A 27998-nucleotide genomic window follows, 5' to 3' on the forward strand; every position below is an offset into this window, starting at 1 on the left:
AGCTTTTCATGTAATAGGCAAATTCCAAACTGCTGATTGTGTTTGAGGGAAAAGAGATAGTCGTTTTTAGCAGTTAACCTTTTTTTCACATGTAAATGAACATGTTTATAGCAAGTGAGCGGACCGGGTTGCCAATACACGCTGCGGACGCTTGAGCGATAGCGAGCTAATCCAAACCGCTCAGCTCGAGCACTCAGGAAGCATTTCGAGTGCGTCTGGAGGGATCTCGGGCCTCGTCCGCAGTCGCAGAACGGCCATGAACTAATAGCGCTCTTTGTCTCCCCTCTGCTCCTGCATTATGTCTGAGGCTAGAGTAGGCCCTCGCCATTGTTCTCAAGTGCGTTTTTGAGTCAGGAAAGTAAGAGAAAGAGAGAACGGGGGGGGGTGGGGGTCAGGGGTAAGGGGGTTTAAGTAGGGGCTGGCCCTGTGGAAGAATGCAGGCTGTCCTCCCCCCCAGCCCCCGCCCCACCCTCTTTGTAAAACCTGATCTAATTAGACAACCCGCTCCCACACAGAAAGCCCCCTATTCATGCCCGATTTACCTCTCTCCCACCCCCATCCCCCCTTACCCCCCTACCTGCGCCCCGCTCCCCTGCACAAAAAGGCAGGAAAGGAGCCGGATGGCTGCGACTCTCCCAGCTCCACTCATCCTTCAAAGGGGCCGAGTCTGCACAGGCATGGCGAGACGAGCCCTGCTAGAACTTATGTGGGGGATGGGGGTGGGGGGTGGGGGGGGAGAGAGAATGTATGAATAAGGAAAGGTAAGGTAAACATGTCCAGATAGATAGATGAGGAAGAGAAGAGGGAATGCCACTGTTGGGATGGATCATAGTCATCCCCCATTTCCTGTCTGGGCTCGGTTGCTGAGGGGGACTCTGGAATGATACAGGATTATTTTGCTCCTCTGTGTTTATTTGTCCTGCTGCCATCACAGACATTATGTATCTGTTGGTGACAGACTCATTTACGCTGTCGCTCTCAACCACCCTGGTCTACATAACATAGTGTTAGGCCTGGTCCATAAAGGACCCTCAGTCAGCCCCTAGGCCTGCAGCGTGCTAGCGTTAGCTGTGAGCAGCTTTAAAGGTTGTTTTCACACAGAAATGTTCTCAAACAGCCGTTCTGCAGACAAACGTTCCAGCTCTCCTGCTCTGCAAAAGGAAAATGGGTGTAAAAGCCAAAAGCACATTAAATGGTTGGCTATGAAAGTTTCAGAGCTCTCATTTGTTGTCAGTTTGTATAAACAGTGAGTCGAACACCAACACATGGTTGTGTGCAAGTGCTGGTCATGGCCAGTGTGCAGCATATGCATATAATGCTGTGCTGTGCTGTGAGTCTTGTAGTTGAAAAGGTGAAATGTGTCATGTATGGTTTAGTTGAAATAGGACAAATGCCAACATTGCATTTAGTTTATTAATGTATAGAAATTTTGTAAGGCAACAATTTTGTTAGAAATTGAGTGTAATTCAGTGGTTGCAGTGTTGTCGTGATTTTATTTTGTTTGATTGATCTCAGTTGTAAATGTTTAATCAAAACCTTGAAAATGGCATTTAACATAACTGAGTTAAAGACCCCTTAATTTGGTTTTAGCTCAATTATTGAAATTGGCAATAATATAATGGTTTAAAATATATCCATTCACATTACATTGATAACCGAAGGTTATGTATTATTCTGTAAAATAAAAAATGAAAACTAAATGTAATTTGAAGCATAAGCTGATCACTTACTACCTTTGATTGGATGGATTGTGGAACAATATAAAAAAATGTATTTAATTACTATTTGTATTCATGCACAGCACATCATTATAATTATATTTAATTGCCATGCATGTGAACCATTCTGTAAATATAGAAGAAGTTTACAATTTAGGGCCAATGAAGGAGTAATTTTGGTGGGACTCGGTGTCTGAGTAACTAAGCACTGTGGTTTGTCCTCGCTCACAGTTCACTTTCAGGTGTAAGATGTAGAGCGTTGTAGGTAGCTGCCCCTCATCTCTGTGTAATGGGAAATTAAAACAGACGCAGCAGAGTTTCACCCGCAGTCCTCAAACCGCTTCAGTCATGTTAGCTGTCGTCCACAGATGCGCGTCCCTGTGGCTGTCGCGAAAAACAAATGGAAACAAATGAATAAAATACAAAGAAGGCTTGATTTGAGATGACAGCGCGGTGCCAGACGCGCGCTCGATGAAAGGAGGAGTAACGGCGTGCGGCGCGGCGTGACGTGACGTTACAGCGAATCGCTCGGAGTACCCTCCCCCCTGCCCCCCGCCATCCCCGCTCTGTCTCTCTCTCTCTCTCTCTCTCTCTCTCTCTCTTTCTCCCTGTCTCTCTCTTTCTTTCTCTCTCACTCACTCTCCCCTTCTCTTTTGAATCCAAACACACTTCATCAGCATTTTCATCCCACTGTTTTGCTGATAGAACACCCCGTGGGTCTGAAAACACGCAGAGTCGCCGGGCGTAAGGCTTATTTCCTGCCCCCCCCCACTGAAGTTCCATAGAGATGGCCCCAATCTGTGTGCCGGTGCCAGGGATCTTTTGATTTAGAATTCCGCAAAGCCCCATCTGTGTGCGAGCGGAGAATGAGACACATCACGGTTCAATCCAGAGCCACACTTAAGGCGGAAAAAGGAAGACAATTAAGAAATCCTCCCCCCCCCAAAGACATAATACCCAAAACGAATTAATTTGGAATTTCTCCTTATATTGGCAGAACCAATCAGAGACGCATATTGCGTGCATACAGACCGGTCTTTAGAGCGGGGCTTTCATCCCTCTTTTAGTTATTTATTTTTGCTTCTTTATTTTTTTTAAAAACTGGAATTAGCCGTAACACTTTATGGGGCTAAACTGATTTCCCATTTGCATCCAGAATCACAGTATCAGTCTTTTTTCCGCTCCCTCCATTTTTTTTTTTTTTTTGCCTTTTCTTGGTGACAATATTTGCATACCGATGCACGATGCCAGATGTTTATTTTTAGGATGTAGTTCAAGGACTTAGCTCTCTATTACTAAGGAAGGGGGAGAAAAAAGGCAGAGATGGAGAGAGAGGGAGAGGGGGCAAAACATGATACTGTTTCTTTATGCATGCAGATCTGGGCAGATTTGAGCTTTGTTTTATTTGGATTTAAGTAGTGGAAGGAAGAGCAGGTTGAATATCTGTCTCCAGCAGCTCTGCGTCTCATGATAACACCGGCAGCCTCTCTGGCTGCAAGAACCACAGAGGCACGCGTGTACACACACACACACACGCACACACATACACACACACCAATGCACAAGCGCTAGCGCAGTTACACACACACACACATATACACACACACGCGCGCAGTTACACACACACACACACACATACATGCACGCACATACACACAGGCACACCAGAATGAGAAAAGTAAACAAAAAGGAAAGGAGAAAACAAGATAAACAAACAGAAAAGAGAAAACAGAATGGTGAAAATCCAAATCTTTTGAGGACTACAAAAAAATGGAATTGAGCTATGATGCTGGGATATGTTCGTGTTTTTTTTAAAGCCATTTTGTATCACTGTGTAGTGATTTTAACACTATCTGGAAGGTCACAAGGTCACAAAACTTCAATTTCTCACTTGTTTTACTATGTACGGTACTAATAGCCTAGTACAATAAAGAGATGGTACTGAACATGAAAATTTGTTTTAATTTCATTACATACATTTAGCGGTTTTTCTTATCCAGAGTGACAAAAAGTTTGTGAATGTTCTCAGATAGGTTACTGCGAGCAGCAGCACTACAGCAATGTTTCATCATACCTCAGTAGGATTTAAACTTGTATTTGATAAACTAAAGGTCAGTTTGCATTCTCAATTCTGGAACACCAATCCTCCACAGGCCCCTGCTCATGTTTTTCATCATCTCCCCTTCTCCGTATCCTCCTGGCATCTTCGCTGTGTGATTCATGTCCAACCCTGTCCCCAGCTCCCCACACTGGTTTGACCACAGCGGAGTACTACCACCAGATGGCGCTGCTGGCGGGCCACCGCAGCCCTTACGCCGACATCATTCCCTCCGTGGCATCGACGGCCGGGGCGGGGACCAGCGCCCTGCACATGGAGTACCTGCAGGCCATGGAGGGTGAGTCACGGTCAACAGTCGCATGCAAAGCTAAGCTCGTATTCAAATTAGACCGGGCCTCACCGTCCTGCCTGTCCAGCATGCACACCATGGCCCCTACAAAGTGCTTATCAACTTCAAAGGCTTCCTCAAAATTAGTTGGGATTTTATTTTGGCAAGGGGATGGGGGTGGGGTGGTCAAAGGGTCTTTTAAGATGAAAACCATAATTGCAACAACACATTTAGAAAAGCTTTATGCGTTCAAACGGATGCATTCCTTGGCCCTCTTTCTTATCGAGTAAGCGGATGCCTTTAAAGCAGCTTGATGAGACCACTACATTAGACGCATTCCATTTTACTCATAATTATTGCATGTAATTTAAAAAAAGCACAAAAATAGCACATGCGTTGTTTATGATTGACACCTACTCTGATCTAAAAATAACATTGACATTTATGGAGGAAAGGAGGGGAGGAAAACGCATCTTATAAGCAACGGCTTTTTTTATGCAACTGATGCTTACTGTACATAATGACCATAATTTAAAACGAAATCCTCAGGAATCAGGTTTGTAATATGAAAGTGTCAAAGCGAGATCCACTCTTTATCGTGCTTGGTTATTATTAGCAAACATATACTTTTCGTCAGGGAAAAAATCCATTTTTATCTGACCTGAATTTTCCTGTCTGCATTACAATGGATGTTACTACATCTATAATCAATTGTATGAAATTCCGATGGAGAATTTGCGGTAGTAATGCAATGTGAAACCTGCCTGCTATGCAGATTTGCGTGGGAATGTTTCTGAGGCCTTGATATGAATAGAACTCTGGAATTCCATAGGACTACCCTGTCCACTGAGAGCACTGTAATATACAGTTTGTGGAGACGCAGGCAAAATGGTAAAAGAAATGAAAAAATTGTGTTATTGCTCGGAATTATTTAAATGAGCTATTGTCTTAATATGCTGGGTAGGGCTATGCATATACTAGTATTATGCTAATGAGTTATTTTAAAGTGTAAATAGGAAATTAAATGCACACTGATTTGCAGGAAGGTCGGCCAGCTTCACCCTTTTCTCTTTGATGAGAATGTATTTAGTCAGTCAGTGTCTGCTTTCATGGAGCCCGGGCGTGAAGTACCCTTTTACTCCATACAAACTAATTAAAACTATCCAAACTTGCATGGGTATCAGAAAATTAATTGCTATTAAGTGGGAATTGGAATGTCCCACCATTCATCACTGTAAAAATCCTTTCTTCTGTGTCAGTGTTTTAGATTAATAGACTGAAACAAAACAATTAGGGGCAAAATTTAAATGGAGATGTTGGCTTTTTTTAAATTCGAATCGTCTGTGATCATGGCTGGTAATAACTCATCAGCGTTTTAACAATGTGTGTTCCAAGCCAGGAAAATTAACACTTTAAAGCTCCCTTTCATTGTAATCAAGATGTATTTTTAAAGAATGCTCTGTATCAAGAGGCTTTCGGTAATAACTGGGGTTGGAGTGTAACTCTCATCAGTATAATTACCTAAAGAGAGATCTTCTGTAATGGAGAGATAGACCTCTCCTGGCTGTTTGTGTTTTAATGGTCCATTGTCTCCCTCTTTGAGCTTTTAATCACTGATTTTCTTTGACTCTTACTGTACATCTCTAACATCTCTATTTGAAAAAGTTCTTTCACAAGAAGTTTCTGGGATGACTCATCATGGCAACAGTTGTTTCCTGCCACCCTTTTTAACGGATTTAACATAATTATTTTTAATGCGCTGTATTCATTTTGTTTATATTTTTGAGATATTCTGCATTTCATTGTTAATATATAATAATATTAATTTCATATTTATGTATAATTAATTTTTTTCTGCCCTGTGGCTTTCTTTAACGTGTCATCGTCAGGTGTGGTTTATCAAACCTGAACGTCGTAAGTGTGAAAAAATCCCTCTTCGTGCGATCAGCATCCGCAGTTCCGATAGCTGCTTAAATGTATTCGCCGAAACCGTTTGGACATTGTTCTACTGTCACGGCGAATATATGGCCAGCCACTCCTAATGAGATTGGTTATTGCGTGTTGACACTGATAGTTTCAACACAAGCTGAATAAATCCAAGGAACACCGGCTCCGCCAGCACCGGCTTAATATGGCGTGACGATAATCACTTCAGAGGCACGGGTCTAATAAATATTAACAACCGCATTACTTGTTCCAGTGAGTTGTGTTTTTTTTTTTTTTGTTTTTTTTGTTTTTTGCGGAAATCATTCCGAGCGCACCGCAGCCGCGGAGCGCGCTGTGCGACCGAGGCGTAGGGGAGGCGGCTGAGGGCAGTGCGGATTTTTTTTTATTTGTCGACGCTGTCCGTCTCTCCTGTCCGAGGTCTCCCTGTCCGCTTGAATTAATGACGCTCCCGCCTAACCGCGCGTCCCGTCCATAAATCAAGGGGAAAATGAGAGGAGCGCTTCGGGTACGGAGCTGGGCTCCCTTTTCTCCGGCTCCTCCGGTTTGCCAATTTATCATATAGCCGCACATTAATAAACAGGGTTCCCATGGGGTTAGCCAGCCACAGGACACCTCCTCCGCCCTCCACCTAATTTTCCACAAGTGGAGCCGGTCCATCACAGGTGGGCGGGGGGCAGTCTTCGCAGAAAGGGCGGGACCCTTACTTTCTCCGCCCCTAGCCCCACCCCTAACCTCACCCCTACCAGTTTCGAGGAGAGGTGACAGACACCTGCCTCAAACCTGGTGAGAGAAGTCATCGTTGAGAACACAATGGTCTCAAAGAAAAAACATTGTGTTCTGTTAATTAATGCCATTATCTCTGGCTTATCCAGGTCAACTCTAGCTCTAGCATATTATTAATGACTTATATAGAGCTAATATGTATGTCTATGCACTATTTATTAATCCTTTATAACACCGTGTCTGTGGCCACAGTCTAAGCTTAAGGAAAAAGGTTTGGCCTTAAGACTTCCATTCAGTGAAAGTAATATTTATAGAGATTGACGGTGCTTCTGTATCTGATCTCTGCCTGCCGCAATTTATATGGACGTTTAAGAATATTTGCTCTCTGGCTAGTGCTATAAACATTCCAAGCACGACCGGGTTAGGTCCTTTGCATCCAACTACTGTATATTGACTATAAAGTCATATTTTCTATGCAATTAGCCATTTCGCACGTGTGCTCACAAATCTATGAGAACATGCCTTGTGGATTCCTTTCCCCTTTGAAATTGTTACTTGAAAGAATCTGCAAATTTATCAGAAGCGAGCAGCACAGTTCTATATAGGCCAACTGAGACAATGCAGGGGGTGTTCCTCTCCTGCTAGCGCGATACATTCAAGACAGACGCACAGCAGCGAGCTCGCAGCCACATCGTGGCACATATACGCTGATTTACATCTGAATTGCGGGGCTGTAATCGCTGAATGTGTCAGACGAGCCGTGGAGGGGGAAGAATTGGCGTAATGTGGTTTTGTTTGCCTGCAAAAAAAAAAAAAACTCAAAAATGGGTCTGAGTCACAAAGCCATTGTGTCACTCCCCACACAAAACCCAGCGCTCCCATTTTTCTTTTCTTATTTACACTTTTCAGTTTTTTTTTTGTTTATTTGTGACATCTAGGAGTGAAAAGAAAACAAAAGTAATGTCTTTAGCCGTACAGTATATGGGGTTTTGCGTTGAATGCACACTATGCCCTGTCTGTTGCTTTTTTTATGTTGCAGCTTTGAAAATGAAAAGAGAAACATTGAAAGCCATTCAGCACAGTCACACTTTTGAGAAGGGAAGCCGAGCTGAAATGAAATTGAAATTTAGTTTTAGCATGGCCAGTAACCTTGTCCTGGGATGTGTAGATATGCAGCAGCCATGTTTATATTCACACCCAGGTGAAGATTTTGTTTTGTGTACTTTTTTGATTTATTGGCTGGAACAGCCAATCTAATCTCTGAGTAATTTTTCGAACAGAAAGCCCCAGAGATCCTGTTACTCTGGTATGACCAGGTGTAACTCCATGAAAGAAAAGGGAATTTTTCCGCATGTTTTTGATGGTGGCCCGGTCAGCTGCTCTCACAGTGATGCTGCCATCTCTCTCTCTCTCTCTCTCTCTCTCTCTCTCTCTCTCTCACTCACCTACCTTAGTCCCTCTCTGCAGCCGAAAATGCAAAGCGCATCCTCAACAAGGAGGAAGAGCTCTTAAAATCACACCCCAGGCCAGTCTGAAGGGCCCAGCCAAGCAGGGCGCTATTGTTCTCCTGATTGGCTCATTCTCCTGGCTCTCGTGATGGGTGAATGGGCCATAGAGCTGCCAACAAAAGGGGTGGGGTGGAGAGGGAGGACAATATGAACTTGGAAATGGGACCTATCTATGCATTTCCCATTGAGACCCATCGGGTTCTGTGTCCTGTAGCTCTGAAGTGTAATGGCTCATCCCCCCCAAGGGCTCAAGCCACTTTGAAAGGGTAAAAATGTTTTAAGTGGAGAGGAAAGCTGTCCTGTGATTGGGTGGATATGCGTGTGCAGCAACAAGCAGGAACAGGAATGCCTCCACCCAAATGTGGGAAAGAACAGGACGAGGGGATTTGGCTGGATTATTAAAGACTGTTGATTCAACGTGAGGAGTCTCAGCACTTCTTGGTACAATGAAAGCTCTGTTTGATGCCGTTTAATCTAGTTCTCATAAATTATTTCTTATCTGTTTCTTTGCAAGATTATCAGCAGACTCGAATGACTGTAGAGCAAAATGCTAAATATGAAAAGTTATGAACAGAATCAGCGTCAGCAGCCGCAGTCAGAGAAAGTCACGAAAATATTATTACAGTAATTTCCCCCCCTGCAATGCTATGGAACTCTGAAAGTAATGGCATAGTTCTGTTGCCTTTAATCTTGGGTACCGCTCGAGTGCTTTCAACCGTGTACTGCCCCCCCCCTCCCCTTTTTAACAGACACGCCCCTCTCTCCCCTCGCAGGGTCGCGCTTCCCCAGCCCCCGCCTCTCGGCCCGTCCCAGCCGCAAGCGGGCGCTGCCCATCTCGCCGCTGTCGGACCACAGCTTCGACCTCCAGACCATGATCCGCACCTCTCCCAACTCGCTGGTCACCATCCTCAACAACTCCCGCTCCAGCTCCTCCACCAGCGGCTCCTACGGCCACCTGTCCGCTGGCGCCATCAGGTGAGCGAGGTTTCTGGCCCCGCCGGGCCGTCCGGCCCCCTGGGGAGGCCAGCTCCACAGCCGCCCGACCCCCTCCCCCCCGCTCCTCTACATCTTAACTCCTGCCTGAACCCGCCTTCAGAGACAGTCTAAACTGTTAAATTATGGGGTAAATCAAGTATGATAGGGCACATTTTACTATATATACTTTTTCCTGCCTCAGGTTTATAAGCACTTATTTGATTAAGTCCTTTGGCCCACTTCACTGTGAGGCAACTCTCTGACCCCACATACCACACAGCTTGTACGGAGCCACACACCCCCCTCCTAAAGGCCCTGGCTGTGGTTTAAAATCTTCCCAGACTGTTGACTCAAAACCCCTCAAAGCCCCTTTTTGCTTTTCCATGGTCACCCCCCCACCCCCACCCCATCACCCACCACTATCCAAACGCTGTGTTAGTCATAGTCTAGGCTATGTCAGCCTTCCCCTGTGCCTTAACCTCCAAACCCCTCAAACACTCACACGCACACGCACACACACACACACCCAACACTTCAAGCCACAGCTTCAAACAGGCATATAGCTTTGTCTGCGCATGTACACTGCCCTTGACTGTGCATTTATCTGTCTGGAGTATCTGAGTTAAAAAGGCACTCGCTGTAGGACGCATCCCAATTCCAGCCCTCTACCACCCTATGCCCTGTAGTTGTACCAGGAAGTGAAACGGCCCCATTTCCAATGGGTTTCCAGCCAGTTTCCCAGTGTTTGCAACCCCCCAGACCCGCCCCTGTCTCGCATACTGTCCGCCCACTCGACTCTCAGAGATTCGCAGAGGTCCTGGGCCTGACACTGTGCTGCTGTTCGCGAATCCCATGTGTCACTCAGCCACAGCCTCTGGGGGAAGGACTTCTCCCCTCTTACCCAGTTACCCTCCCTAAAATCTCCAAAGGGCCGGTCGGTTCTTGACAGAGGAAAGACCAATCTTACAAGCAGTCACATTACGCAGCACGTCCGCGTGATTGTGGGAAATGTATGCTTTGAATCCTCAAGCCAGGAACTCCTAGCGTTGTGGTTAAATAGATGGCATAATCTGCATTGCCTCAGTAAAATTCCAGCTGTATAAATGTAATTGGGTTCGCATGTAAAACGTGAGCTAAGCCACACCGACTGTGGGTGTATGCTAGGCTAACACAGCACACAATGTGACGTAAGAGAGAAGCCGCCATTGCCGAAGACCGTAAATGTGTCCTTTTCAAAAGTGGCACGAAACAAAATAGAGCAGGACTACTGAAAGAATGAGTGTGAGAGAAATAGAAATAATGAGAATGGGACAAAAAAACAAGAAGAAAGAGGAGGCATGAGAGAATGACAGGGAGGGAGAAGTAAGGAGTGAAAGAATGAGGGGAGCGCAGACTCCTCGCGAGGGGAGTGATGAATGAACGGCTCGCCGGAAAATAAATTGAAGGGAACAGGCAAGGGCTCTCACCGAACATGAAATCCGCTATTAGGGGGGAAGTGTGTGAACAAATCTCACCCGCACCCCTCCCCCTTCGACTGATATGCATCTCCTGATTAATGTCCCCTCCGTCAAGCGCGGAGAGCTTACCTTAACTGGACGGCGGAGTCATATTTCATGCGGGATGAGAGGGGAAGGGAGGAGAACGGGTGAAGAGGTGGCGTCGGCTGGGAAGAAGGACGGGGCTGGGGGGGGGGGGGGGGGGGGGGGATGGGATGGAGGACAATGGGACGGCCGTCTGCACAGGCCCAAAAGGTCAGGTCTGCACAGGCCCCAAAGTTCAGGTCTGCACAGGCCCCAAAGTTCAGGTCTGCACAGGCCCCAAAGTTCAGGTCTGCACAGGCCCCAAAGTTCAGGTCTGCACAGGCCCCAAAGGTCAGGTCTGCACAGGCCCCAAAAGGTCAGGTCTGCACAGGCCCCAAAGGTCAGGTCTGCACAGGCCTCAGGTTGGTTTTGCGCAGGCCTCAGGTCGGGGACAGCGCACACGAGAAAGTCCCATCTGCAGGCGGTGGGGTCGTCCATCAGACCCCACGGGGCAGTGAGGCGGGGCGCCTGAGGGACGCCGCGAGCGACGACACCTGCTCCCGCACCAGGAGGACGCAATCCCAGCACCTCCTTCATCCGCCTCCATGGGAGGGGGGAGGAGGAGGGGGAGGGGGAGGGGGAGGGGGAGGGGACTGAAGCAGGGTAATAAATGAACATCTTCCCCCTGCTGTGTGTCGGGATGTCAGGCCTGTGTCAGACTGTGTCAGGCGGTTTCAGAGAACGCAGGCCCTTGTGTGCTGCTGCTAGGGTAAACTAGCAGCTCTCTACAGGAGGGGTCAGGCGATCAGGACATGCTTTATCCAAATGTTCTTTTAAAGGCAGCATTTCATTCTGGTCTGTAGTCCTGAATTTCTTCCTTGTTTTCTCATACATCAGTTTGATGGAGTGGGTAAATTGGACCAATTATCACAGTCATTAGTTGAATTCACTTGTTTCATCACTCGAGCAGAACAAATGATTGTGAGTATATTTCAGGACCTCCTTGACTGTGATTGGGAGAGACAGATTTACTATTTCTTTTTTATTTTTATTGCTTGGGATACACAAGCTGAGCATTCAATTACATTGTGAAGCCCAGCTTTCGGGGGTAAATTACTGCCTTTCTAATCTCGAATTTGAAGTCTGCTTCAAATTCAAGTAGAAAAATGATTCTTTACTTGGCTTTGGTCTGCACATTACGAGCGATTACCAGACAAGGATTTTTTTCATCAGTACTTCACCTTTATTTATTCACTTAATCCCGGCAAATAAATCATGCTCAGAAATTCTTGTTCGGCATGTTTCTAGGGCCCGGGAAACAACAAAAAAATAAAGGAAACGAGATCAACGGCATGGAGCCTGGGAGTAATTGCATTATGGGCCTCCTGTAGCAGTCGGCAGACTGAGTGCCAGGGCCCTTTGATTTTGCGTATTTGTAAGGAGGCGACCATTGAGGGGATTAAGGAAGTCTAATCGCAGAGCACCAACCACCAAAGGAAGTGTCTGTAGGGGACTGTGTCACTGCCGTTCTGAGTAATGCACATATTGTTTGCAGGTCTTTGAATGAGTATGGATAGGCCTTTAAAAAAAAGAAAGTGGGCGTAGTTCAAATATTTATTCATTTTCTTGTAAGATCCAATGGCGTGTATCGATTGTACTTTTCTTACGTTCGAGACGTCGCTCCATTGGATGAATGGCAGGCCATTTGCGGGAGTAATGTAGGCAAAGTGCATTGCGAGAGCGGGTCGAGAAAGAACCCCTTAATCATCGCCCCAGAGCGCCCGTTCGCTTTCCTTTGCCAGGGACCTTTGTGGGCGCGGCTCTGTCAGAGGGGACCGCGGCGACCGGCGCCACGGCAACAACGCCCGTCAATCAAGGCGCCGCACAGGCGCGGCGATCGCAGGTAGGAGAGGAGCCGCTCCGTCATTCGCCGGGAGCGATTGATCACTGATCGAAAGTGTTCGGTCGGAGGGGGAGGCCGATCAGTCACGGCCGCGGGGCCCCGGGACGCGGGGCCGGTGACAGCGGCGAGATGGGCTCCGCTCCGCGGCCCCCACCAGTGAATGAGTGATAGGACAAGCGGCGGGGCCGCGGGCGCATCTCGCCCCATTGATTTCCACTCCGCCGGTAATAAGATCAGCAGACGTATGGAACAACTTAGCCCCGGCCGAGTCGGAAGAACGAATGGAGACCCCTCGTGCGCCGGGGGGACTTTTATCAAGCCGGACGCGCTGGTGTTTCTGGAATCATCCAGAACCATCTGGCTTGGTTCGGCCACCGATGCATCTTGTTCACACCTTGGTGTCTCCTTGCTCCAGGCCGGTGGTTCCGTTCTTTTCCATGCTGAGCCAATTAGATGACATTGATCCTGTATCCTCGTTTGTTCGAGTACTCCTATTCAAATTTCCCCACAGTTGTGATTATGAGAGGTAGCCTGCCTGCTCCACCCAGATCCAAAATGGCTGGAGTCTCCACAACCTTAAATTCCAGACAAGCGATTAATCGCCTAAAACAACCAATCGCAACAATATAAAACAGTCAGAGGTGTGGAATCTCTGGTGGCACCACTCCCCATGGCTCAGGTTCACTAAGCCTGTTCAAGATTGATGCCTTCTTCACTTGCCTGATATGAGCTTCATGACAGCCTGAAGAACCATTTGGGATTCAAACCACAGCACTTTGGTCATAATGGTTCTAATTCAGCCTACCACAAGCTCCACCCCATGTGCTTGCGTATCTGGATTCTTTTTTTTTTTTTTCAAGAGGTCTCGAGGGTCTAGGACATCACAATTTTGAGAAAACTCTGAAACTAGTAACGTTTCTCCAGGATAGAACATGGCTCTCCCCTGAACAAACTGAATCTTCTGTTCATACACCAGCCCGATTTTGGCTTCCGTAAGCTATGCTAGATAAAGGACACACCACAGTAAAACACACGCACTGTTTACCTGGTAATGAGGCAGAGTTTTTTATTTGTTTCTCGAGGGGATTGAATCAGTTCCAGTGCTCTGTTACTGCCTCTGTGCCCTGTGAGAGAACGGCTCCAGGGAGTATGAATGATCCGGAATGATCTACTCACCGTGTCTCCCACTCCCTCCCTCTCGGCCTCCTTGGGAATTGCACCGTGTTGGTGTACAAACTGCAGTACTTGTAAAAACGATTGCCAGGGTATCCAGGCATAGCAAGGGGTGCCACTTACCAAGCTTGTAAAATGCTCTTAATTAATACCAGGTCTCCTGACGTCCGGTGTTATTTATCATATGAAACTAACGAGGCGTAGCGAAAAGCTAAAGAATGCGCAATAAGGATGCCGTTGTACACATCCCTCTAAACTAGCACAAATGCATTTATCCACGCATACCTATTAACATGAGCATGCCACCACACTACTGTGTGTTCAGTTATTGAAGGGCATCGGCGAGCACGTTATCAACCTGGAATATGTATCTTCCTCTTTCTTGCCGTCTCTTATCCCTTTCTCCACTCTTTCTCCTTACCGCCAACCCTCTCCCGCCTCCAGCCCAGCGCTCAGTTTCGCCTACCCCCCGACGCCCGTGGCGCTGCAGATGCACCAGCAGCTCATTGGCCGGCAGCCCGGGATGGTGGGATCGGCGTTCGGGCACAGCCCGCCCCTCATCCACCCGGCGCCCGCGTTCGCCACCCAGCGGCCGATACCGGGCATGGCGCCGCCCGGCCTCGGGTCTTCGGAGCGGAGCGCCGCCCCCACGGACTCCTCGCAGGTGAGAGATGGCGCGCGAACGCCGGCGCCATTCATTACCGCGCGTAATGGCTGATCGCTCGCACGATGATGACATAAACAAGGAAATTAAACATAAAACATAATCTCGTCACAGTCAGCCCACCTTAGCAGCTTCACCTCCTGGGAGTTTTTCTTATGCGGTGCTCCATTGCATCATGTCTTCAGCCAGCGTGGTTCTTTAGAATAGTATTCCAAAGGGACAGCAAGGGGCTTGTTAGCAAAAAAAAAAAAAAAAAATCCCAACGCTGACACCATTAATCATTAGAATGAGGAAATGCGGGTGTACTGGAATATCCTCCACAATGGATGAATTTAAGTGCATTTCCCCTCTCTCCATTTCTCATGGCACGTAGTGGTTGAAGTATAAGGAAAGCATAAAATTATTTGTTTTTTTGGTTGCCCTCTCTCTTTTTTTCCCCAGTATCTAAGCATCTCTATGGTAACAGGCCCCTCCTCCCACCCCCATTTTTTTTTGGTATTTAAAAAAAATATATATTTTGAAGCGGCTCAAGAAAGATTTCATACGTGAAACCGAGCTTTCGCGCACCGATCCTTCTTCCCAAACCATTACGCTGCGCTGTCCACTGCCTTGAAAATAACATCCATTTTGAACGGCTGATATTATAGACAGCGGGGTTCAGTTTAATGGAAGTGAAATGCTTGGCATTTATCACTTTCCGGAGTGTAAAAGAACAATTAAAGGCAATAAATGGAACCCCTGGCCATCTCTCATACTGACATACCCAGAAAATACCAAACATTGCTAGCCCAAGGAGGCGTGCGAAACCAACCACATCAGCTATGTTGCCTTTGTTATAATTATCCCTTTCCACATGCAAAATATACAGTGAAAAATACTTGGTTTTCCACCAAGCCAGGCAGAGGCTCACATTGGATGAGTTCCTGTGTCACTGAATGGAAAATGTTCTGGTTGCGAGTGAACATTCTGGAAAAGGAGAGAGAGATGCTGTACAGTGTGGCTGTTGGCTGGCAGGGAGAGTACGCCACGGGGCCAAGGAATCCCGCCTTTTCCACATTTTTTCTTTTCTGTCCAAATCCTCCCACGGTGTTTTTTCCCCCCACTCTCCCGGAGACCTTGGCTGGGAATGAGGAACATCCCTCCAAGAGAGAGGGTTCCAGGCCAGACTCATGGTCCGGGCATCCCGAAGCAAAGAGGAAAGAGAGCTGTTGTGTTGCAGATTCTGTATCATCGCGATCGTTTGTGGGACCCCACCATTTGTGCTGTTTTGGTGGTCACGTCTGAGCTAACTCACCAAATTGTCATGCAAGATATTAGCCTACAGGTAGTTTTAAACATGTTAACAGACACCTTAGCTGTCTAGCAAAACAAATATATAAGGCTAAGTTCCTTAAGGCTAAGCTTTTAACTGCATCAATAAACAAGAAAAATTGCAGCTGACAAGCTTTCATCATCAAAACTAGCTAATGTTTGTCCTATAGGTTCCTGAACATTTGTATTTCCCGTGCGTAGTGCCAGTAAACCATTGTTTTTCGCAAAAGACCAGAAACTCCCAGAGATCTTTTCAACAAACCTGACGAGGGATGGAACGAAGTAGTGTTTACTTGCGTTCAATACATGGAGCCTTGAGATATTCTGACAAGCAAGTCTAGTCGATTACCGTCAGTGAATATAATCGGGATTCTGATTGAGCCGTGCTGTTCTTGGAACGGCGCTCTGACGAGGCTGTGAAAATGTTCCAAAAGCGCGCGCTGTGAATTTGAAACGTCGCGGTGTCGTTCTTGCGTCCGCGCAGAGCAAACCCACGAGCGAGTCGGCGGTCAGCAGCACCGGGGACCCCATGCACCACAAGCGCTCCAAGATGAAGCCGGACGAGGAGCTGCCCAGCCCCGGGGCGGTGAGCGTGCAGGTGAGAGGGGGGAGGAGGGGGGGCGGGGGTGAGGGGGTACGCCTGTTATCAGAGGACCTTGGGTGTGTGTGTGCTTGGAACACTTCAGCAAACACTCGGTGGTATAAATGGGTGTCACGTCAAATGTAGGCAAGCAAAACTGCGCTAAATAGCTGATAAGCAAGTACATTTATTTGCATTTTAAAGGAGATTATCTCTCAATGCTTTCTTTCTCTCTTTCTCTCTCTCATACACACACACACTGTCATTTTCTCTGTTCCCATGCCCATCACTCTCTAAACACCAACTCATCCATTCTGTCATTTACTTCTGATATGCACTAGGGAGCTCACACACACACACACATGCATGCCCACACAGAGCTTTGGGACCAATCAGTTGACATAATTTAAAGCTTTATTTATTTGGCTGTTATGTTCCGCTGCTTGTTGTGGCTGCAGCTTCAGTAGAGATGAGTCTCATTGGTCACGGGGGCAGTCAAAGGAAGTAGTTTTCCTTTTAATCAGACGCCGGGCTGAATGGAAAAATACAGGAGATATGAGGCCGCAGGTTTAACGAAGGCCTGCGTCTGAGTGCGTGGCTGTCTTTCCGCTGTACCGTACGAGAGCGTCTGTGTGCTCTGGAAGACGATCTGACTGCCTGTATCCTTGTGAATGGATTCTCCCTCTCTCTGCCCTTCTCTGTTCCCCCGCCCCCCCCCCCCCGTGCTGAAATGCCTTGTAGTCATGCTTTTCACGACCTCTAAAGCAGCGTGCCGTGCCAGGCTAATGTGAAACAAATGTGCTGGATGAGACGAGAACATCTTACTTTGAGCAGGGACGGGCCCAGGGCTTCCTGCAAGAGCGCCAGCTGTCACGCACAGGGCAGCGTGTGTGCGTGTGTGTGTGTGCGTGTGTGTGTGTGTGTGCGTGCGTGTGTGTGCGTGCGTGTGTGAGTGTATGAGTGCGTGCGTGTGTGTGTGCCTGTGTGTGTGCATATGTGTTTGTGTGTGTGCGTGCGTGTGTGTGTGTGCATGTATGTGTGCATGTGTGTGTACATGTGTGCATGCTTTTGTTTGTGTGCATGTGTACGTGTGTGTGCATGCGTATGTGTGTGCATGCATGTGTGTGTGTGTATGTGCATGTGTGTGTACGTGCGTGCATGTGTGTGTGTGCATGCTTCTGTGCATATGTGTGTGTGCATGCATGCCTGCGTGTGTGTGCATGCTTTTGTGTATGTGTATGTGTGTGTGCGCATGTGCATTTGCTCGCACGTGTGCGTGCATGTGTGTGTGCCTGTGCATTTGCGTGTGTGTGCGTGCGTGCGTGCGTGCGTGTGCGTGCATGTGCATTTGCGTGTGTGTGTGTGTTTGTACATTACAGCTTGCACCTCTGCACGTGTGTTTTTATTTCTGACAGTGTGTGCACCAGCGCAAGCGCTTAGTTGAAGGCCCATGAGCATAGCACTGCACCCCCCCCCCATTCCTCCTCCACTCTGAGCACAGGGGAGCTGTAAGCCAGCTCCTCTCTCCCATCCCTCTAGACCCCTCAGCGCTGCCCCGCCCTCTCACCCCCCGTCCCACGGAACACTAAGAGGATCTTTATTAATCACAGCTGCCCGGTGCAGAGGGGCGCCAAGCTCCCCGCTCCGTCCCGTCCCAGCCCCCCCCTTAAACATTTTAAGTTGACAGTGAAATATGTCTGGGATAATGGAGCAACCTTCAGATGGAAAAGGCAAGGAGGGGGGGGGGGGAGAGATTCTTCAAATGCTCGACCCGCACCGAGGCGTATATCAGGTTTTAGCGCGAGCCGGGGGGGTTTGAGCGCTACATTTCCTCTCCCGGCCCGCGGCTAAGCTCCGACGCTCCCGCGGAAGATCTGTGAAATCTTAACGTCCGCGGCTCCGCTCGAGCGGCCCGCTCGCGCTCCCTCGTCGGATCGGAATTTACGCGCCATCGTTCTCCCGCAGAAACGCGCATGGGCCTCCGAGCGCGACCGCCGGTATTTTGATAGGCCCTGGCGAAATGCCAGGCGTATGGCTCTGCTGAAAACCTCATATTAGCCTAATTAAAAACATAAACTGGGACAATGATGCTGTTTTTTTTTTTTTTCCCTGTTCCGATGAATAATTCTGCCACACATTCTAATCTTGCCTCCATCCTGTGCGGTCTGTGCATCTCATACTGTTCAGATGTTTTTCATGCTTTTTCATCTTGCCACTTACTCGCTCAGTCCTCGCTCCCTCTTTCTGTAGCCCATAGCATTATAACCATAGCATTGTAGCCCTATTGCTGTGTCAACTAAAATTGCAGTGGGTCATCTCCAGCAACCCTTTACCAACAAGGAGCTCCTTATGGGTTTCCTCCTCATTCCTTCCTTAATTCTGTTACTTCTTTCTCTCCTTTGCTGGTTTTATTTTCCATCTCTGAATCTCTAACTAAGTTTATATTACTGTGCCATAGCTGTACCTACACAAGAACATGCACCACAGAGTCTATTCACTTATGTGATTGGTACGTTCATCATCAGGGGTCAATCGGCAGGGGTCAGGCCATCGGGGCCAAGATGCCTGTGCTCTGCTGTGCCGTCACTGTGCTGCAGCTGTGCCATAACTCGTCTGTGTTCCAACAGGACCAGCCCGAGGGCATGACGCTGGTGAAGGAGGAGGGAGACAAGGACGAGAGCAAGCAGGAGCCAGAGGTTGTGTACGAGACCAACTGCCACTGGGAGGGCTGCTGCAGGGAGTTTGACACGCAGGAGCAACTGGTGCACGTGAGTTTACCCACAATTCCCGGCGTACGACGATCAATTTCACCCCAAAACCATTTGGGAAACGCGCAGGAGGGAAATGACTTGCGTTCACACGCTGGCATGTGTTAAGTAGGGAGAGCTTGAGGGGTTACTTGGACTTGGGACCTTTGTACACTCACAAACAGTTTATCAACAGTAGCTCACAGCTAAAGATGTTGAGTCATCTTTACATAACTGAAGACCGTCACACGCTTCTTACCTCAGGGCCCTACTTGCATATTGACTCATAGGAGCAATCCCGGATGCCTGTTAAGGGCTTACTTACATGGCTAACATGCAGTTCACGGTCTCTGCTGGAATTCTGCATTCTTTGTGTAACTCTCTCCTGCCGTAATGCTATTCAGGATCAGCGGTGACCTTGGGGGGGTCCTCCGGGTCGCCCCCTCCATGGCGAAGCCCCAGGTGTCCGACCTGTGCTCTCACGTAAAAAGGGGAGGGGCCGTGACCTTTGCCCCCCCCGGCACTCCCCCCAGCGTCAGGTTACCCCAAGCTACGCATGTGAGCGGAAGGGGAAGGACAATCGGTCTCCATGCCATTCGCACCCCCTCTAGCAGTGGGGAGGCGCATCCTCTTTGGGGGCATCCACCCGCCGCGTCTCCCGCCGTTTGCAGTGTTTTCGCGAACTCGACGGGGATTATTCGACACCCATCTGGATCTGTGAACCTGTTCCGTAATGTGGTCACTGAATCCTAGATTGGTTTCAGGGATTTGTTTAATGGGCTCTTGGCCTGAAGAACATGTCCTATTGCGAATACCATGTGAAACACTAGAAGGTAATTGATTTAGCCTGTTCTGGGCCCTAAAAAATCGGACCGTAAGCCTCCTTTTGTTGCTCTCTGTCACTTGTCAGTGGAAGTCCTGTGAATAGAGATGGATTCCTCTCATCTTGTCAGGAATATGAGGTTCACTAACAGCCTTTTAGTAAGAATAAGCAATTATGTAAACCTTTAACAAAGAAAAAATAAACCTAGTTTCATATTAAGTACAAAATACATCGTACAATGTTTGTAGCCTAAATCAAGAATGATATTAACTCAGAAGCAGAGGAAATGTAAGATAACACAATGTGCTATTGTATGTACTGTTACTACTTAGTGTAGATAAAGGACTATGAATTAAAATAAGCCTCCCTGGCTAACTCTGGCACATTTACTGAAATGTTATTAATATGCATTGTCCCTGTCAAAGAAACTGCTACATTAATTAAATGAAAAACTTTATTAACTAGATCATTCATTATTTTGTGAATGAGGACAGTTCTCTCACCTCCATTAGCTTCTCATCATGAATGTCTGTCACAAGGTCGGTGACACAGTATGAGCCAGTTGGATTTAGAATTTTTTTTTTTGGATTCTTGACTAGACTGGATTGAGCACTCGTCAGAAAATTTCAGTAGTGCAGCAGTCACGCATTCAGCTGAGGAAACAGTGCCGTTGACAGCGTTGCACCAACAGACCGGCAGACTCAGGCCTGGACTAAATCGAAATTGACCCAGTCACAGGCAGCAAATTGCAACGCGCTGTTCGATGGCGATATTTCATTCAAACGGAGCAAAAAAAGAGGCCATTTGAAAAAAATGGAGGAGGAAAAAATGGAAGAGGTCAGGGATGGGGTCAGTTCTGGGTTCAGTCACTGGGCCTTTCTGTTGCTTTTCTGAAAGGATTAGATCTGACCGCAGAAATAAATCTAATATCCCCCGGGAACAGAGGTAGCCTGAGTCCATGATGGATACTCATCACTGACCATCCATTATTTCCCAAGTAGCAGTTCTTTTGGTTCCTAAATACTACCCTAATTATTGTTTTACTTGGTGCTCCCTGAATATCTTCGCATGCACTGACACATAGGGCTTGGCGCACATCAGGGACAATTCATCCGTTGTTAGGAGCCAGACAAGCATGTTTGTGTGCTCATTCTCCAGGGAAATGCCCATTCTACAATCTACACTTTGATTGATGTGTTTTGAACCAACGGTATTCCAGAAAAGTGGGGGAAAACTACCTCCCCCATAAAAGGGCACTTCTGCCTTTTAACAATTCTAAAATCAATGCGCTACAAAATCCAGCATTCTAAATCAGTTTAAACACCAACATTATTCTTTCGATTTTGAATTGTTGTTACGTCCCCTCCCCTTTTCAATGTCCAATTTCGCAATAGATGGCAACGTTGAATCACGGTTCTAGTTACTGGCTTCATTTAGGGATGCCAACCATCCCACAAAATACGGAACCGTCCCTTATTTGGACAGTAGAATAGGCGTTCCGTATTTAACTCACGGCTATGGGATGCATTTTCATCTGTATTTTTGTGAACGATTCCGTTTGTAGTAACCGCTGTTTTGAATACAATTCAATAGTTAGCTAGCTAGCTAGCCAGGATAACAAGCATGCTGTGAGACCATGCAAAAGCATTGCAAGGGAACGCTAAAGTAGCTAAAAAAATATAATTTAAAAATCCCCACCATGACCCTTAGGGGGCTCTGTATTTTTTTCTTCCAGTCCAGTTTTTTTTTTTTCCAGTCCAGTTTTTTTTTCTTCCAGTCAAGGTTTTTTTTCTTTCTTCCAGTCCAGTTTTTTTTTCTTCCAGTCCAGTTTTTTTTTTTTTTTGTTTAACCTCGCAGCAAGTTATTTCTCCCCTTTTCAATGTCCAATTTCACAATTGATGGCAATGTTGAATCACATTTCTAGTACTGTTGCTAGCTTTATTTAAGGTTGCCAACCATCACGCAAATCGGAATCGTCCCTTATTTGGACAGTGGAATAGGCGTTCCGTATTTAACTCATGGCTACGGGACGCATTTTCTTCCGTATGTCTGTGAACAATTGCGTTTATAGTAACCTTGTTTACAATTCAATAGTTAGCTAGCTAGCTAGCCGGGATAACAAGCACGCCCTGAGACCATTCTGACCTAAAACCAAGAATTTTAATATTGGCTAGGTGACAAGTGACGACGAACCTGTCATTAAGCTAGCTGGCATTCAAAACCCGTTTCAGAGGGTCTTAGAAAGATGTCTACACTGCGCGACCATACCATTTAAAAAGCAAGACAGTGCTAGGGAGATGAATTTGAATTACATATGGTTTCATGCAGTTTTATTAAATAATGTAATGACAAAAATGTATGGTACACATGGTATAAACTAATTGTATGGTATAAAATAAGAAGGAACTGTTTTTTCTTGATAGAATCATTGTTTTCATAGAACTAACGACCAGAGGTTTTTGCTTAACAACGGTGCAAATAGAACTACCAACCAGAGTTTCTGCATAACAAGGGTCCAAATAGAACTACCATGCGGTAGGCATCACATGACCGCGGTATTGCGGTAATTGTCACATCGCCACAACCCTACTGACACATACACACACATACAAACAATGCACAAACTACCTTTGGCGTCAATTTAATCACAGACTTAACAGCATAAATATTGCCTAAATGACCTCACTAGCCCCTCCAACTTGATACAGCCAATGAAAATGCCCTATACTTCCCCACCTCCCTTTGCATACGGACCATGCTGGTTTCTGATTGGCCCGGAAATGCTTTGTGACAATTTTGGTGTGAGAATGAGAGAAGATCCCCATCCTTACTCCAGCACCAGAAACATGAAAGCTGGAGCTGGTGGTAATATATACAGCTGTCCCCCAAGCCCTCCCTTTTAACTGCACACATCCCGACGCCCCCCACCCCCCACCCCCCCGCCCATCCCCACGCATCTGATAGAAAGATTCCCGGCTCTCCATGGCTGTCTATCTGCCGTCTGACATTGCTATCCACAGCCAGCCGCAGTAACCCCTATCTATAATTGATATCCTCGCCGCGGAATAGGCTGCCGCCCGCAGTTGAAGGGCTCTGCTGAAAGGTTGAAAATCTTGACAACTTCTTGCCCTTGTTTCCGGCGCCCTGGCGCTCCGAGTGTCTGCCCGCGCCGCCGGAGCCTGGACGGGCGGGGGTCGGGGTGGGGGGCGGGGGGGGGGGGGGCTCTGTCGTCAGCGCCGCTTCCTCAGCTCCAGGTGGGCGTCTCTTCCCGCGGCCCCCCCTCCCCCCTGCTCCCCTTTCCTCAGGTAGCAAAGCGATCGGGGGGGAAAAGAGAAAATTGTTGGGCGCGACGGAATTCCTGAATGCTTCCTTTTTTTTTTCGCCCTCCCTCAGAGATCAGAATTGTTTTCTTTTTTGTCATTGTGATTTATTTTTCATTTTTTATGCTCGCGCTGATAGGGTTGACATGCTAATAAAAATATTCGCCTACTGAGCCCCTCCTCTCTAATTTGCCGGAGCTGAACTGAAAATGGTCTTATCTCTGCAGTCCTCAGTAATAGGATAAGCACTGCACTGGGACCACAGTGCTTCTCAAAGATATTCGATGTGGGAAATTTCCATATATTAAACGTTTAAACAATGGGCCACCCCCTCCTCATTTATTTAAACTTGACTTTTGAAATAGTATTTAAAATTAACAGCTACTCCTAAGATTGATGATTTAAGCTTTTCAATTTTACAGTAGCACGTTTCATTACATAAAAGTTTACTTCCAGAGTAAGTTATTATCTGCACAGATTTTATTACAAAATTGCAGGGAATGTATGGTTTAGGCCCTGTCCTGCAGAATTCCTTTCTCATCAAATCTTCATCGCAGAATCAAATTAAATAGATACCATTACTTTATGTTACAGTTTATACTATCTTTAATATAAATACTGCAAATAGTTTTCAAAGGAAGTGTATTCTGTTGAATTTAGTTTTTAAATCTAGAAATTAATAAACGTGGCAGGAATTTTTTGAGAGCCTAATTATATGATTCAACCCACTGCCACCATCATTGCACTCGAACCCCCCCCCCCCCCCCCCCCTTGTACAAAAGCAATCTTGCAGTGCTCTTGAAATATGCTTTTACAGTCTGAAATGCAGCCTCACCATGATAAACGGCAATATTCCTTTATTGTGCGTGTTTAAACGGTTTTGGTCTGAGCGATAAGATAAACATCATATCTCCACAATTTAACTTGCTTATCTTTCCTCCCCAGTCGGCAAATGCAAGGCAGGTGTCAATTTCGCTTTATATTTTTTTTTCCACGCAATTACTTTATTTTGCTCGGACCGTTTCTTTTTTCCCCCCGGTATGGCACCTTTTGGCAAATTCTTTTCCTCCTTCTTTCCCACCCCTTTAAAGGGAGTCCAAGAGAAGAAGAAGAAGAAGAGAGGGGGTGTTTGTTTAATCATTTTTTGCTGTTTGTTTAATGTTTTAATTTTTTTCTGCAAGTGCAGAGGCAGGCCTTCGTATCGATGGGGGCGGGGGGCTGTTGCCGTGCTGAATGTTTGGCAGGTAGAGGGGGGGGGCCTGGGGGGGCCGGAGGGGGTTGGGGGCGTCCCGTGGGTAGCCGACGCTGCCGCGTCCCTCCACCGTTCCCGCACAGCCGGTTCCCGGCGCCGCGGCGATGCCCCCGTTCTTGGAGGCAGATAAAGTGCGCGCCCCCCGAAAATGAAAGAAAGCCGGGGCTGTTCCCCTCCCTTGTGTTGCGGGGAGATAAACTCGGGCGAAGTCTGAAAGCGGCCCCCTCTCTTGCTTCTGGCGGGGGGCTTTAATTGGTAAAATGCAGATTTTTTTTGATCAGGAGGAGGATTAGGCACGTTATCTGTCTGGAGTATCTTACTCCCAGATGAAAAGGCTTCACTGAATTACACATGCCAATTCCAGCCCCCCGCCACCCTACGCCCCCTCCTCTCTCTCTCTCTCTCTCTCTCTCTCTCACACACTCTCACACACACACACTCTCTCTTTTTCTCTCTCTCTCCCCTCCACAAGCTCACCACTTTTTTTCCCTTTCTTGTACAAAGCGCTTCAGCGATTGACATCACAAAAGAGCGTATGATTTATTAGTCTGTACTTGATAAAGCTAAACGGTGGTGCGGGTCCCCCTGCTTTGTGAAATTGCCTTGTAAACAGGCCCCTTTTTATGCATGTCTGCATTCTAATGTAGACGGGGGTGTTTGGAAGAAACTTTTGATAAGAAGGGGATATAAATAAATCATAATGGGAATACGCATGGAAAAGAGCCTAGTAATGAAATGAATTTGCTGGGATATAAAAGCACGTGTGTATGTGTTTCTGTGTGTGTGTGTGTGCGTGCGTGTGCGTGCGTACGTGTGTGTGTGTATACAGTACGTGTGTGAATGCAAGTGTATGTGTAGGTATGTGCCTGTGTGTGTGCGTATTTTATGCATGTTTCATTTTCTGTGTCGCATGTTATCTGTCCATTTCTGAAAGTTATTGTATTTCTGTGTGTGTGTGTGTGTGTATTGTGTCTGAATGTTTGCTTCCACAGGCCTCACAGTACCTCAGTGTGCATGTGGCAGTTTAGGGATCCATGTGTGTATCTGAAGCGCGTTTCAGTGTCTGTCAGCGTTAGCTCGTGTGTCAGATCCGCTCTGCGAGGGGCCCGTCGAACCCGGTCTCCCTGCTCCTAAATCCATCTCGCCGGCGTTTTTACAGTTCCCGTCCGATAAGCCGGGCGGGGCCAAGATGAATAACCGCCGCCGGGTCCGCTATCAGCCCGCGTTTGTCGATTTCCCCGAGAAAAAAGGCCCGTCGTCCGCTCAGCATGGCAATTATTGATTTGGTAAAAAATTGCCGTTAGATCGCGGCGTTAGATGCCGCGGAGGCCCGCGACGGCGCACCCTCCCGTGGCGGGGCGGCGGGGGCCCATGCATCACGCCCGTCGCGCCGTGAGTAATACGCGCGGGCCGAGCCGGCGAGGAGCAGGTACGATCCGATCGCTCCCCGCCCCGGATATCGAGCGCGGCTCAGCAGACTGACAGGACGGCGCAGGGATTCCCTCTCCGGAAAAACGGAGGAATAAGCGCGGGGTTTTTCCGCGTTGTGAAGGGAGACGGGGGAACCCCCCCCCCCCACCCCCCCAAATGGGGTGAGAGGAACAGCATGACTGCTCTGTCCCCAGGGGGGCTCAGGGAATGCCAAGGGTCAGGACCGTTCCAAAGATAATGAAGTTCCACTCTAACTGGGATGCAGGTCTGTTAGGCCCAGCCTAATTCAAACCACATGCCCATTCAAACCAAGGGGCCACTTTTGGTTTTTCAGAAGATATACATATACCTAAGAAATTCGTTTTTTTTTTAAGATGATTCTGTATCAATCCTCCTTTTCCCTAATAGTTCCTTCCTTTCTTACTCATCTTTAATTCTCACCTGACATTTACAAATCCAACTGCTAGTGAATGAACAAGTTACAGCTGAAGACATGTAATGTAACACTTCTTCGCTTCATGTTTATTTTTATGAGGTGAGTGATGGGGTAATTATCATATCATGTGAAAATATGATTTAAAATGATCTACAATTCACTTTGATCCCTGCTTTGTATGAATAAAGTATATCTTAATTTCCTTGTCATTATGTTAGCTAGATAGACAATCAGCCAGCTAGCTAGCTATTGTAATTGTTTAGGTGTTTTCTGGATGGCTAATGTTAGCAGACAGTTTTAGACAGACCTCTACAGCCTAAAGTTAGCTGGCTTACCTGTGACCAGCATAACCAAATGAGGTGATCAGTCAGTGAATTATAACTTTACATATCTCGTAAAATTTGTGGATAAATTTTGCAGCCTGTGTTCTTTGTTCCCCCTCAGTTATTTTAGGTGCATGTCACCCCTGGTCAGGCCCCTCGATTGGTTCTGGGGGTTGGGGGTTGGGGGCGGGGGGTCAAGGTTCCCTGGAAAGACAACACTCCTTTTGTTTTGTTCAGTCAGTCCCCAGGAAAGCCATGAGCACTTTTCCGTCGGCCTCTGCACATCAAAGCCGAATCCCTCAGTACCTGGCCATTTGGCTGCCTTGAGGTCGAAGCCGGTCGGAAGGGGTCAGTTTGTGTAGGCAAATGACTGCCATTGGTTTAACTACGGTTTTCATAGTTAACACTGTTCACAAAGTTTCCGTTTTTTTTTTCCGTGGAAGTCAATATGAAGTGTAGGAAACCTGAAGACAATTTTGTTTTTACGAAAGCTACAAGGTTGGGGTCTCAGTGGATCAGTCCCTGAGAGTCAGCGCATACTGTATGTCTAGGGAAAGACCTCACAATCTGAGACATGGCGGAGGATTTCCGTCGCTGCATCAAGACCCCGTATCAAACTTCATTTTACAGTACGTCTCCTCTCAGCTGATCGAGAACCGCTAGCGCGTGATGTGTTCATTCAGGATGTGAGGCAATAACGCTTTGGCATGTCTGGCAGCGTGTACCTCTGAGAATGATGAGTTGGGGCCCTCCCCAAATTGTTTTTTGTGACCCAGAACCGGACTTGACAGCCCGAGGCCAGGGAAGTGTCAGCCCCGTACAGCTGGCAGAAAATGTTCTTTTTAAGTTGCGCTTCCTGAAGGTGACAACGATCGGGGACGCCGACGTTTGCCGGCCTTCGTGGCGCGAAAAAAAGGAACTGGGGATGAGAGTTCCCCTCTCTTCAGCATTCCAAAAGATTCTCCCTCCCACCCTCCCTCTCTCTCCCATTTTCCCTAAGGCAGATCCCTCCCTCCCCCTGTTCAGGAATGTAATAATACAGGTTCCTCTCTTCAGGATATTGTGTCTGTCTCTCTGTTTAAATTGCTCTCGGAAAAGCACTTCTGAGGGCTGTACAGTATTTTCTTTGTAAGAGGGCCAGATGTTGACTTGATCCCTAGAGGATTCTGTGTCTGTAGGTTTTTTTTTTTTTTTTCTTACCACCCCTCCCTAGCCAGCAGCATGAGCCATTAACCCCTTTGCTGGTCAGTGCTTTAG

At 47.2% G+C, this 27998-nt stretch overlaps 1 protein-coding gene across 3 annotated transcripts in view; it reads left to right on the forward strand.

Moving 5' to 3' along the window:
* Positions 1–27998, forward strand: part of gli3 (GLI family zinc finger 3) — a 142366-nt gene that overhangs the window by 104616 nt on the left and 9752 nt on the right. For all 3 annotated transcript variants that reach the window (XM_064330971.1, XM_064330970.1, XM_064330972.1), the window contains exons 6-10: positions 3959–4114; positions 9057–9258; positions 14299–14518; positions 16314–16427; positions 19037–19177. In XM_064330971.1, coding sequence (XP_064187041.1) covers positions 3959–4114; positions 9057–9258; positions 14299–14518; positions 16314–16427; positions 19037–19177 — 833 coding nt within the window. The remainder of the gene's footprint in view (positions 1–3958; positions 4115–9056; positions 9259–14298; positions 14519–16313; positions 16428–19036; positions 19178–27998) is intronic.

The sequence above is a fragment of the Anguilla rostrata genome, chromosome 4 (genome assembly GCF_018555375.3).
Source record: "Anguilla rostrata isolate EN2019 chromosome 4, ASM1855537v3, whole genome shotgun sequence".
Classification (NCBI taxonomy): domain Eukaryota; kingdom Metazoa; phylum Chordata; class Actinopteri; order Anguilliformes; family Anguillidae; genus Anguilla; species Anguilla rostrata.